At 33.5% G+C, this 14,293-nt stretch overlaps 2 protein-coding genes across 2 annotated transcripts; both read right to left on the minus strand.

The window, feature by feature from the left end:
• Window positions 1-467: 467 nt before the first annotated feature.
• LOC131803164 (putative carbonic anhydrase 3) lies at window positions 468-785 on the minus strand. Its single transcript, XM_059124261.1, has one exon. It carries the CDS (start codon window positions 783-785, stop codon window positions 468-470), a length of 318 nt encoding a protein of 105 aa, XP_058980244.1.
• A 22-nt stretch (window positions 786-807) lies between these two features.
• Window positions 808-10,482, minus strand: LOC105261910 (carbonic anhydrase 2-like). Its single transcript, XM_059122063.1, has 4 exons — window positions 10,346-10,482; window positions 4,826-4,935; window positions 1,250-1,340; window positions 808-1,136 (listed from the first exon to the last, which is right to left on the minus strand). The coding sequence occupies exons 1-4, from the start codon at window positions 10,422-10,424 to the stop codon at window positions 808-810; spliced, it is 609 nt and encodes a 202-aa protein (XP_058978046.1). The 5' UTR covers window positions 10,425-10,482.
• Window positions 10,483-14,293: the final 3,811 nt, after the last annotated feature.

A 14,293-nucleotide genomic window follows, 5' to 3' on the forward strand; every position in this document is an offset into this window, starting at 1 on the left:
AAAAAATCCACGTTTATTGGTCCTTGTAAAAAATATTCTATAAAAAATCCACTTTTATTGGTCCTTGGAAAAAAAATATTCTTTAAAAAATCCACGTTTATTGGTCCTTGTAAAAAATATTCTTTAAAAAATCCACTTTTATTTTTTGATCAGGTTTATTGGTCCTTGGAAAAAAATATTCTTTAAAAAATCTCCATTATTTAATCCTTGGAAAAGCTATTCTTTAAAAAATCCTCATTATTTGGTCCTAGAAGAAAACTTTTCTTTAGGTCCTTAAAAAATATTATTTAGAAAAATCCATTCTTTCCTATATAATTTTTAAATCTTTTATTCAAAATTTATTTATAATGAAAATTAATGTAATTTTTCTATATGAAATGAATTTTTACAATAAATACGACAATAAAATACACAGTATTTCATTGATTGAAAAAAAAAAACAGAGATACAATTTTTTAATACTTGATTTAATAACTTCCGCCGCGATAGAGAATCACACGGCCATTGAGTTCCTGCAATGGCCGATAATTATCGGTCATTTGATCTCCATTGGCATCTTGAATATTCCAAAACTTTTCAATGTTTTCAAAGGCAATGGGAAGGGGTTCAGGGAAGACATGCCATGTAACAGCTTCTGCACAGCCGGGGGTGGTCAGTGAACCAGTATAGGTGAAGAATGTCTTGGTATTCAAATCACCTAAAATATGACCCAATGTCATGTGGCCACCGGGCAGAGTTGAGTTGGAATCCATTTCCACCAAATCGGGAAGTCGGTTGAATATCATGTTCAAACCGGGATAGATGCGATCAACGTCCTAGAAAATCAAAAGACATTAAAATATTTTTACAAAAATCCATCACAAAAAGACTTACTCTAGTCCCCTTGAACATCACACCCAACACCGTCAAACCATCCACATGTTTGGTGGCCTCCTCCAGAGTTGGATACAACACATTCTTATGCACAATATGCATTTCAACATCAAACCGCCGATCGTCAATCATATGCTCCGAACCCTTTGAATTTGTGCTGCCCCAATGGAAATGCACACCCACAGCTTCGTATTTGCTGTGGAGAATACTGCCGGTGACAAAAGGTCTTCGGCCATTCAACGTTGGTGGCACCTCGAAATCGACTGTACACAACACCCAAACAATAAAATTAAAGAAAAATAAAAAAATATATTACATTTATGAAATGTCATCATCTTCAAATGTGTGTTTGTGGTCTATGCTCTGGCCTACTCACCTGAATGACCATTATTTTTTATGGTAATATTTCCCGCCAGCGGTAGGTCATAGTAACCGAATTTTAGTGGTGCCATTGCTGAAGCGTAACTCTAAAAAAAAGAAGGCAAACAAATTATTTTATTAATGCCACAGAAATATAATTTATTGCTGTATTAAAAATTCGCTAAAGGCAATTGGCTTGGGAAGGTCATAATTATAACGGAAAATTTATTTCCATGTTAACCTCTAGTATAAAAATATTACAGCTATTTACGGGAACGAAAAGATCTGTCAATGTGTATTTTTCAAAAATATTTTTTAGCAAACCAATAAATGTGGATTTTTCAAGAAATATGTTTGAACGATGTTTTAAGAATGAGTTTTTAAGGGGATTTTTTGAGAAAGATTTTTAAAAAAAATTGTAATTGGAACTACTAATGTCTTCTTTTAAAGAATTATTTTCAGAGACATTTTCAAGAATTTTTCGGAGGATTTTTTTACCCTCAAGCAAAAGGGTTGCAGATGGTTTGATACGGCCAAAACGTGCCTCATCGAAATAACGGTCTAGACATTTGGAGTCGTTCTATGGGAGTTCTTTCGTCCGTCCGTCTATCTATCTGCCAGCTAGCTTCAGTTGACAATTGGATAGTTGTTGCGCGCGGAGGGAGCAATCGTTTCGTCCAAACTTGGTTCATCGTAATATAGTTATCAAACTTAGATCGAGTTCGGAGATGTGGTAACTCCTCCACAAAAGCTCAACATTTTTACAGACATTAATTTACATAGTACAACTCAGTTATTCAGGGTTCCAGCCCTATCCTTTCATCCAATAACAAATTTAGTACCATTTAAATATTTTCGTACAGTTAAAGTACTCACAAAATTCTACATATCACAACCTCAGATACCAACAGCGACCATAATATACAATTATAGAATTCAGCTCTGCAATTTCCCATTTCCATTTCCCATTTCCAGGGGCATCCATATGAAATTTTGGGATTCCACCTCTATCCCTTCGCCCAGTACCCGTTCAGTACCGCTTAGTTCTTTTGAAACAATTAAATATACACATTTCCAAAACTACCTTCATATCTCAATTCCAGACATCAACTGAGACCTCAATATCAAATTTGAGGATTCCAGACCCATTTCTTCACAAAATCAACATGGATATTTTTCTATATAGTATATATGCATCTTCCTATCTCGCCGAGCTTAGTCGATCTAACTATGTATGTCTGTCCGTCCATGTTAATATGTAATGAAGCTACAGGTCGCAATTATGGCCCAATCCTCACGATATAGAAAAATAGAGGTGGGGTGAGGGTCAGGACCATATTGTTTTTGGAGATGATCGCAAAATTTTTAGGGGTTGGAATGGACCAAAAACAGAAAAAAACAAGTTAAAAAGCAGTAAGTTCGGCCGGGCCGAACTTTGAATACCCTCCACCTTTGGAACGAATTTGGAAATTTTCAAAAAATAAAATTCTTAAAAAATTCTGTCAAAATTTTAAAAATACCAAATATAACCATTATATTGGGGTCTATACGACGTGCACATACATAGGCATTATTTGTCATAAGACATTACCACATTCAAATTCGAAACTTGAAATAAACAGTGAATAATGTAGCTAAAATCATCAAAATACCGAATATCGGGAGGTACCGTTATACCGGAGCTGTGCGAAGACTTGCACCTGCATATACAGTTTTCTGTCACAAGCTGTAGCATCCATTACGAACTTCAAATACTACATATCAAACAATTTCGATGGGTATTGTACCTAATGTTTGCAAAATACCGAATATAGGGAGTTACTGATATATGGGGCCTATACGAAGACCTGGACCTGCATAGACAATTTTCTGTCACAGACTGTAGTTCCCATAACGAACTCAAAATACGTAATTTGAAACAATTCTGGTGAATAATGACTCTAAAATCATCAAAATACCGAATGTTGGGAGGTACTCTTATATGGGGGCTATACGAAGACTTGGACCTGCACAGACAATTTTCTGTCTTAGGGTGAAGTATCCATTTCGAACTTCAAATACCAAATTTGAAACGAATAATGTCGCTAAAATCTTCAAAATACCGAATATCGGGAGGTACCGTTACATGGGGGCTATATGAAAACGTGGACCTACATGGCCCATTTACGTACTTAACCTGCCTACTGAAAAAATAAACATGTGTACAAAATTTAAGCCATCTATCTCAATTCACTCGAAAGATAGCGTGATTACAACAGACATCGCTAAATCGACATAGGATTTTACGCTGAGTCAAGTCGAGTTTTTTTCAAGAGTCGAGCTTTGAAACGGAATGACAAAATTAATATACCCTCCATAGTATGGTGGAGGGTATTAAAATTTTTGATTTAACAGGCCAATCGACGTGGAATTTTTCAAGGAGTTAAATTGTGCGGTCATCGGACAATATTTAGTGGGTAAATTAAACCATAACTTATTTTTGTCAAAAAATACGAAAAACCGCGAATATTTTTAGAAATGCCCCTGGTCAAAAACTAAGTGTGGTATCTGCATTATTTGAAAAACGAAATCTTCTAAAATAGATTTGGGCATCAGGGGGCTTCCAACATATTGCAGTGTTGTAGGGTATCACATGGTCGCCCCGCACGTCTATAACCTTTGCTTATTTATTTAAATTTTTTTTTTAATTCTGGCAGAAATTACAAAATTATTCTTCTATAGGTAAATGACTTTTAAATGATTCTTTCGTATATCTAATGGGAATCTTCTAGTCATGAAGATGCATGTTTATTGACAATTTCCTGTAATTATTTTATGTAATGGTTTGTTTTTACATTTAAGACATTGCGGCCCACGTGTCGATATCGGGAGTAAAAATCTATTACTTCACTTCAAAACTTATTTTAGGCAATTTTCCATTCTGACCACTAAACGGTCACATGACATCTTCAAACGTTTTATTTATGGTTTCAGATAACAATAAATATTTATTTAATTCCTCAAGCCTTTGATTTCCCATCACAAAAAGCCATGTAATGGAAAATTTCAAAACAATTAGTTTTGTAATCAATATCAACGACGTATACTGAATTCTCAAAAAATCCCACAAAACTATGCCTCTAATTTGCATAGAAAAAGCATTTCGTGTACAAAATTAATTGCCAAAACAAATCTCCTCCCAATCAAAATTTCGCTAATTTCAAAATAGTGGAAATTTTGAGTTGACAACCTTAATTAATTGATGCTTATTGACCTTATCAGATAAAAGACAACTTTGCTAAAAACAACAACAAAATATAATACAACAAACAATAATACCCCCCAAAAAAGTCAATAATGCCTAACTTCTCAACAACCTACTAACCTTGTTTGCGGTGGTGGTGCAGAAGAAAACAAAACAAAAGCAAAACCAAATATTATTTATGATCAGCTAACAGGCGAATTAAATTCCAAAATATCGTAAACAAATAAAATGAATTAAATGCAAAGCCAACAACAACCACAACAAAGGTGGAATATACTGGATTAAAATTGGCATTTGAATATTTTTTATGGTTTGTCTAAGACAACAAATGCAGCAACAACAACTTACCGTTGATGTTTTTATGTGAATTGGCGACTGGTGATTGCCACCACATTCCGGATGATCTGCCGACCAATTTGGTGCATTGTCGTAGGTCCAGTTGGCTGGAGGTGTGACAGCTGAAAACAGAAATCGAAAAAAAAAAGAAAAAACAAAAACAATATTAATTTCAGAATGATTTGTTTTTCATAGAATCTGTAGACAGTCAGACAGTATGTCGTCGAAAATATGAATATTAATTTTTTATTTGTTTGTATTTGCATACACAAACATAAATACATATATATATATATATATGTATGATATTAGAAAACAAACAGAACTAACCTAGACAATTTATGGATTAAAAGAAAACACGTGCCACACCTCAGTTGGCACGTTTCGAATGGTATAAAAATTGTAGGTAGTTTTATTTTAATGGGAATTATTTAAAAATAACTTCTAGGGAGAATATCCTAGACAAATTTCAAAATTTTATATACGAATAATAAAAAAAAATCAAAAATTAAAAAAATCTATTGTACTACTTTAATGCGTAAATGAACAAAACCATGAGAAAAGCAGGAACATGCCATGCATACACGAAGGGTTTGTCATTCTGATTTATTAATTTCATAGTAAATGCCAAGCGGGGCATTTCTGTTTTCTGTTGCAATTAGTGACTTCGAGGTAGCAACACATTTCCCCGTAATAATCGTATCCTTAATTAAATTGTTGTGTCGTTTTTATACCTTCCACAATACTATGGAGGGTATATTAATTTTGTCATTCCGTTTGTAACTCCTCGAAATACTCATGTCGGACTCAACAAAGTATATATATTCTTGATCAGCGTAAAATTCTAAGTCGATTTAGCGATGTCCGTCTGTCTGTTTGTCTGTCTGTCTGTCTGTCTGTCTGTCCGTCTGTCTGTTAGTCTGTCTGTTGTAATCACGCTATCTTTCGAATAAATTGAGATAGATGGCTAAAATTTTGCACACATGTTTATTTTTCCAGTAGGCAGGTTAAGTTCGTAAATGGGCCATGTAGGTCCACGTTTTCATATAGCCCCCATATAACGGTACCTCCCGATATTCGGTATTTTTAAGATTTTAGCGACATTATTCAGCGGAATTGTTTCAAACTTGGTATTTGAAGTTCGAAACGGATACTACACCCTAAGACAGAAAATTGTTGGTGCAGGTCCACGTCTTCGTATAGCCCCCATATAAGGGTACCTCCCAATGATGATTTTAGCGTCATTATTCACCAGAATTTTTGGAGTTCGTTATGAGAACTACAGTCTGTGACAGAAAATTGTCTATGCAGGTCCAGGTCTTCGTATGGGCCCCATATATCAGTACCTCCCTATATTCGGTATTTTGACGATTTTAGGTACAATACCCATCGAAATTGTTTGAGATGTGGTATTTGAAGTTCGTAATGGTGCAGGTCTTCGCAGGTGCAGGTCTTCGCACAGCTCCGGTATAACGGTACCTCCCTATATACCATAAATTGATGATTTTAGCTACATTATTTACTGTTTATTTCAAGTTTCGAATTTGAATATGGTAATAGCTTATGACAAACAATGCCTATGTAGGTGCACGTTGTATAGTTCCCAATATAACGGCTATATATATTAAAATTTTAACAGAATTTTATTTTTTGAAAATTTCCAAATTCGATCCAAATGGTGGAAGGTATTCAAAGTTCGACCCGGCCGAGCTTACTGCTTTTTAACTTGTTTACTGTTAGCCTAATACCATTGTAAAGGCGTTGTGGGTCAATGCTTCTTAATAAAATCATATCCCAATCTGAACCGATTTGAATTCAATTTGACAAATTTATTTTTGTACCACGTGTAGTCACTCATGCCGAATTTCATTGGAATCGGACAAACGGATCGTGTTTTGTGCATCAAATATGTGAATTCGGCAGAATAAGTATATGGGGACTATATCCAAATCTGACCCGATTTCAATATAATTCCATCACACATTCCAAATTTCATTGAAATGTGGCATACATAGCGTGTTTAATGCTGAAAATGCTATCGGCTGAAAATATATATGGGAGCTATATCCAAATCTTAACCGATTTCAATATAATTTGGCAAATTTATTTTTGTTCCGAATTCCGTTATGCATTCCTAATTTGGAGACTGTATCTGTAATCTATTAATAGATATGTGCATATAAAATCTAAATTTCCAGTTCCAGGTGGAATTTCAAAAATTTATACAGTCTATGTTACTTTCAGGCGATGTTGGAAGTTTTCAGGAAAATTGGTTCAAAGGTTTTCGAATCCATAAATTACAAACAAACATACAAACATTTTTCCTTTATAGATATAGAAGATGTTAATTTCTTTAATCATTTTAAAATTTAAGTTTTTGTGGTGAGTGGGTGTTGTCAGAAACCTTTTTCGCAAAAATTGTCCTTTATTGTTCGTATAATTTTTATAAACAGTCTACTACTTAATGTTTTATTCAATTGTTATTGTGTTCTTACCAGCACGTGTTATTCGAAATTGATTTTAAAAAATATTTCTTTTTGTCTTAAATTGCTGTATGTAACAAAACAAAAATCAAGAATTGTAATATAGCAGACACCTGAAATTATATAACAACCTCTACTCGTTTAATGAAGAGGATATAAAAAATGAGCGGGGCGACTTTATGATACCCTACACCACTTTGCTAATTTATTAGATCTCCACATAACAATTAAAAGTTTTTATGGGAGAATTCAATCATACACGCTATGATTATAATTATAATTTAAAGTTCAAAAGACTAAATATGACGAAGAATTTGTATCTTTTAAATTCGGACTTGTATTGCCCATTTGGTGCACAATCAATTGAAATCTGATAAAGATATATATGGGAGCTATATCCAAATCTGAACCGATCTCGATATAATTTGGCAAAGATATTTCTGAGCTGTATTTGATAAATTTTATATCATTGTTACGGAGTGCATATTACGGCTGTGGGTAACAAATCGAATGAACAATATATATGAGAGCTATATCTATATATGAACAGATCTTCACCAAATTTGACATACTAGCTTCAAAACTCAATTCGGTCATAAGTGCCAAATTGCATCCCATTTGGACAAATATTAGACGTTTGGTGCACAATAAAAGGTAAATCGGACGAAGTTATATATGTGAGCTATATCTAAATTTTTACCGATTATCTCCAATTTCAATAGGGTTCGTCCTTGGCCCAAACAAATGATTTGTGCAAAATTTCATCTGGATCGGGCAATAAATGCGAACTGTACTTTGTTAATAAAAATACATGGACAGACCGACGGACAGACGGACGGACATGCATAAATCGATTCAGCATGCGATTCTATGCAGATCGTCAAAAGGAACTATGGGTCAATCTCGTTTCCCTGACCACCTTGTGGTGTAGGGTATAATTAAGCTGTGCTTGGCCGGGTCATTGAAAAATGATGCCAAAATTATGAAAATACCGAATATCGGGTGGTGCAGCTGGAAGGAGACTTTACACAACGTGATCTGCATAGCCAATTATTTACCATAGTTGATGGTCCTTTTGTAATAATATAACTTTTGCGACGATTCCGGGAGGTACCATTAAATGGGGAATATACATGGACGTGTATAGGTAAATTTCATAAATTACGAATCCCAAATACCAAATTTTAAACAAAAAATGGGTACCAAAACATGGACCAATATGGACAGTGTTTTGAAAGGATGCTCTCTACATACTGGGAAGCCATACTGTAAATTTACAGCAAATTCGGTTTACTAAATTTTGACTAAAAAATCCAAAACATCTTAAATCTGGCTGTACCGTTATAAGGGGGGCTATTTCAAGACGTGGAATTATATGCCCCATTTTCAATGCCAACATTTCTATGCCAATTAAATACATCTGAGTAAAATTTTATCATCATTCTTTTTATGTTCAGAGGCTGGTGATTTCCATAGAGGGACAGACAAACAGACGGATATGCCTAAATCGACATAGGATTTTTTATACTGAACAATTATATATACCTTGTGATTGAGTGTAGCATTGATGTGTCAGAGGATTTCTAGGAAATTCAAATGTTATGTGTACGAAAAGAAGTTAAAGGCACTAATTTGGTACCTGATTGTTTTGTTTACGGGTTAAGGCAAAATCTTGAGAATTAAAGTTGGGAAATATGTAGAAATGGTTCGAAAAGTATAATGCGACTTGATCGAAACCCGCGTCGCAGTGGCTGAAAATGGTTCGTGAGCTGAACATATCGCAATATTCCATTCGGCAAATATTGAAAAAAAATGAGCTCGAGGTAAAGCCATTAAAACTCCAAAAAGTGCAAGAACTTACACCGCAACAGATAGAAAATATACTCAAAAGAGATAAAGAGTTGCTTCGCTTTTTATCTCTTTTGAGTATATTTTCGCAAAATGGCCACCAAAATCTCCGGATACCAATCCATTGAACTATTGTGTCTGGAGTATTTTGGAAAGCAAGGTTGGCGCAAAAAAGTACTAAAGTGTCGATCACCTAAAGCAAGGGCTTCGCCGGGAATGGACCAAAATACCGCAGAGCGACATTCGGGCAGCGTGTGACTGTTTCATTGGCCGTTTGAAGGCCATAATTCGTACCAAAGGTGTCCAATTCGAACAAATCTAAACTTTTTCTTCAACATTTTTTGCTTTCATTCAATAAAATTTAAAAATTATGGCTTTTGACTTTGTTACAAGGGAATGTCGCATGAAATAGGATTTTTTTCTGGCCACTTAAATCGGATAAATAGGTACTTATTTAATCGACATTTAGTGACCACAAAATAAGTACTTGTTTCGTGTGTCACGTCTTTGCTAAAAAAGGACTGATAATTCGATTTGTAATGAGTATTTTTGCTGGATAGACACTCTTTTCGATTGTTGCACAAAATAAGTATTTATTATACCCTACATCATACATTCCGTCTGTAACTTCTCGAAATACTCATGTCAGACCCAAAAAATTATATATATCCTTGATTAGCGTAAAATTCTAAGTGCTCTCTTTTTTTGAATTAAAGGGTTAGTAGTTCGATTTGCAATGAGTATTTTCGATGGTTAGCTGCTACTACTCCTTGACATGCGAAGGTTGGCAAACTTCCTTATACATATTGAGGTCAAATAAAATGCACCATATCCAGCGAAAATACTCATTACAAATCTGCTTACCAACCCATTTTTTAACTAGGGCGTTTCGCAAAAAAATACAAGTTTTTTTTGAACTTTGAAATGACTTATATATCGACTTTCAGCATTCAAAAATAACTTATTTTTTGCGATACTCCCATGAAAAAATAATGAGGTGGTAATCAGGTTTGTAATCAGTATTTTTGCTGGTCCAAAAATAAGAATACTTTAGAGGATAAGCAGCATTGTTTTGTAGATTATGATAAAGCGGGCTATGTTCGATCCTGTATGAATTTTTCAACATGAAAATAAGGATTAAAAGAATATCGTCCTTTTTGTGATTTTAAGGACATTTCTTATTTTACGATATTTTAATTACCTTTTATTGGAGCATTGTAGGGATAGGCCAGCGGCAATAAAATATACAATCGGTTAACCAATTCTTGTGCGGCGACCATTCTCTGCTTGGCTGATACGTTCCGATGATAACACTTCCTCTTTCAAACCCGTATTTTTTCTTTAATCAACTATTATTTATTGACTTTTGGTTTTATTGATTAATTTTTTGCTTTCCGTTTCAGTCCTATCACAATTATCCTTTTAATATTATGCGGAATTTCAATATTGTCTTTAAAAATTTAGTCTGCCAAACTATTATCATTCAAAGTTGTTTGTGTGAGCTCACTCGATCTTATACTGAAAGGCATAATCGAACATATAATATATTATATATTGTTTTTCTTTCGGAATATGCAACCATCAAGAGGAGGAAACCGCGACTTTTGATGATTTAAGTTTCGATTACATTAGCATATAAAAAAATATTTGAAAACAAAATAGCAAATAGTCAACATCATTTGACAAGCATAAGGCAAAAACTGGAATTTCTCGGCATGCGTTGTTTGTTTGCCGTCGGTCGGTTCATCTAAACTCGGCAAAGTTAAGACGGCAAAAAAAATGGCCCATATTTTTTTGCCAAAATAAATAATGAAATCCCAGTCCAAAAAAGACATAAACATAATCGGTTGCACAGATTCGTACATATTTTCGCATTAGAGTTGGTTGTAATTAATTGTTGTTTATCTCTCAGGCTTACAGTGGCCATTAACCATAAAATGGTTTTACCAATTTCTATGGGATTTTTTAGCAATTTTTCAGTTTCATCAAAATTTAGAAAAACAAAGACGAAAACAAAAATTTATATTATTTGAAAAAAAAAATGTATTGTCATTATGATTTGCCAAAATTAAAAAAAAAACAAGACAATGTTTTCAACTGAGTCACTATTGAACTTTGGAATTATAAAACTAATGTAGGCGGTTCACTAACCTTTGGCTTTATGAAAAATGGCCTTTGACAAACCGAAAAATATTTAAATTTGCAAAAAACAAATGCCAAATTGTCTATGTTTCCAACCCAAAAGCAACTAAATTTGGCTAATATATGCATGTTTTACTGTGACACACATCCGAAAAAATATATAGAACCATATTTTCTATTTGCATATAGGCATATATGATCAAGTCGGATAAATCATTTTGGTTCATCACAAAAAAAACTGGTAATCAAATATATAAATTTATTTGTCTGATTTTGGCAAAACTTTCCATAGACGAGATGAAATATTAATTTGTTTTTGAATTCAGCTAAAGTTTTGCAAAAAAAAAAAAAAAAAAATCACCCGCAGTTTTCTACCAGCATGTGCCTTCAACGCGATGGAGTGTGCTCAACGCACAGTGGACCAGTTATTATAGGTGGGTTAAACATCGATATATTGTCATGGTATTGGAATTTTGTTTGCGCGTATTTCCCTGATGCTAGAAAACTTGTTGCCTGAACAAAAAACAAGAAAAAATTAAAAAGTGTAAATCCGAAAGATATATATATTCTCATCATGTGGTGGAACTTTAGCTTGCTTTAATTGCAATATGCAAAGTTTGAACTGAATTGTGGACTTTGCACAGTAACTAGAAAATGCCCTTGAAAAAAATCTAAGGTTCTGATAATCCTCGAAAAAATCTTTTTTACAAACCTACGCCTAAGACTCTAATAATCCTTGAAAATATTGGAAATAATGCTGTAATAATCCTTGAAAATATTATCTTTAACAGTCCACGCCTAAGAGTCTAATAATCCTTGAAAATATTATCTTTAAAAGTCCACGCCTAAGAGTCTAATAATCCTTGAAAATATTATCTTTAAAAGTCCACGCCTAAGAGTCTAATAATCCTTGAAAATATTATCTTTAAAAGTCCACGCCTAAGAGTCTAATAATCCTTGAAAATATTATCTTTAAAAGTCCACGCCTAAGAGTCTAATAATCCTTGAAAATATTATCTTTAAAAGTCCACGCCTAAGAGTCTAATAATCCTTGAAAATATTATCTTTAAAAGTCCACGCCTAAGAGTCTAATAATCCTTGAAAATATTATCTTTAAAAGTCCACGCCTAAGAGTCTAATAATCCTTGAAAATATTATCTTTAAAAGTCCACGCCTAAGAGTCTAATAATCCTTGAAAATATTATCTTTAAAAGTCCACGCCTAAGAGTCTAATAATCCTTGAAAATATTATCTTTAAAAGTCCACGCCTAAGAGTCTAATAATCCTTGAAAATATTATCTTTAAAAGTCCACGCCTAAGAGTCTAATAATCCTTGAAAATATTATCTTTAAAAGTCCACGCCTAAGAGTCTAATAATCCTTGAAAATATTATCTTTAAAAGTCCACGCCTAAGAGTCTAATAATCCTTGAAAATATTATCTTTAAAAGTCCACGCCTAAGAGTCTAATAATCCTTGAAAATATTATCTTTAAAAGTCCACGCCTAAGAGTCTAATAATCCTTGAAAATATTATCTTTAAAAGTCCACGCCTAAGAGTCTAATAATCCTTGAAAATATTGTCTCTAAAAGTCCACGCCTAAGGCTCTAAAAATCCTTGAAAATATTATCTTTAAAAGTCCACGCCTAAGAGTCTAATAATCCTTGAAAATATTATCTTTAAAAGTCCACGCCTAAGAGTCTAATAATCCTTGAAAATATTATCTTTAAAAGTCCACGCCTAAGAGTCTAATAATCCTTGAAAATATTATCTTTAAAAGTCCACGCCTAAGAGTCTAATAATCCTTGAAAATATTATCTTTAAAAGTCCACGCCTAAGAGTCTAATAATCCTTGAAAATATTATCTTTAAAAGTCCACGCCTAAGAGTCTAATAATCCTTGAAAATATTATCTTTAAAAGTCCACGCCTAAGAGTCTAATAATCCTTGAAAATATTATCTTTAAAAGTCCACGCCTAACGTTCTAATAATCATTCAAAAATCATCTTTAAAAGTCCACGCCTAAGGCTTTTATAATTCTTCATAATATTGTCTTTAAAAATCCACGCCTAAGGCTCTAATAATCCTTGAAAATATTGTCTCTAAAAGTCCACGCCTAAGGCTCTAAAAATCCTTGAAAATATTGTCTTTAAAAGTCCACGCCTAAGGCTCTAAAAATCCTTGAAAATATTGTCTTTAAAAGTCCACGTCTAAGGCTCTAATAATCCTTGAAAATATTGTCTTTAAAAGTCCACGCCTAAGGCTCTAATAATCCTTGAAAATATTGTCTTTAAAAGTCCACGCCTAAGGCTCTAATAATCCTTGAAAATATTGTCTTTAAAAGTCCACGCCTAAGGCTCTAACAATCCTTCAAAAATCGTCTTTAAAAGTTCAGGCATAAGGCTCTAAGAATCCTTCAAAAATCGTCTTTAAAAGTCCACGCCTAAGACTCTAATAATCCTTGAAAATATTGTCTTTAAAAGTCCACGCCTAAGACTCTAATAATCCTTGAAAATATTGTCTTTAAAAGTCCACGCCTAAGACTCTACTAATCCTTGAAAATATTGTCTTTAAAAGACCACGCCTAAGACTCTACTAATCCTTGAAAATATTGTCTTTAAAAGACCACGCCTAAGACTCTAATAATCCTTGAAAATATTGTCTTTAAAAGTCCACGCCTAAGGCTCTAATAATCCTTGAAAATATTGTCTTTAAAAGACCACGCCTAAGACTCTAATAATCCTTGAAAATATTGTCTTTAAAAGTCCACGTCTAAGACTCTAATAATCCTTGAAAATATTGTCTTTAAAAGTCCACGCCTAAGGCTCTAATAATCCTTGAAAATATTGTCTTTAAAAGTCCACGCCTAAGGCTCTAATAATCCTTGAAAATATTGTCTTTAAAAGTCCACGCCTAAGGCTCTAATAATCCTTGAAAATATTGTCTTTAAAAGTCCACGCCTAAGGCTCTAATAATCCTTGAAAATATTGTCTTTAAAAGTCCACGCCTA

This window comes from Musca domestica, unplaced genomic scaffold (genome assembly GCF_030504385.1).
Source record: "Musca domestica strain aabys unplaced genomic scaffold, Musca_domestica.polishedcontigs.V.1.1 1, whole genome shotgun sequence".
NCBI lineage: Eukaryota > Metazoa > Arthropoda > Insecta > Diptera > Muscidae > Musca > Musca domestica.

Coding starts and splice junctions, on each gene's coding strand:
- LOC131803164 (XM_059124261.1), bottom strand. CDS start 785: ATGATATTCAACCGACTTCCCGATTTGGTGGAAATGGATTCCAACTCA.
- LOC105261910 (XM_059122063.1), bottom strand. CDS start 10,424: ATGGTCGCCGCACAAGAATTGGTTAACCGATTGTATATTTTATTGCCG. Junction 4,936..10,345: donor CTACAATGCTCCAATAAAAG/GTAATTAAAATA, acceptor TTCTGTTTTCAG/CTGTCACACCTCCAGCCAAC. Junction 1,137..1,249: donor AAAAAATAATGGTCATTCAG/GTGAGTAGGCCA, acceptor TGTTGTGTACAG/TCGATTTCGAGGTGCCACCA.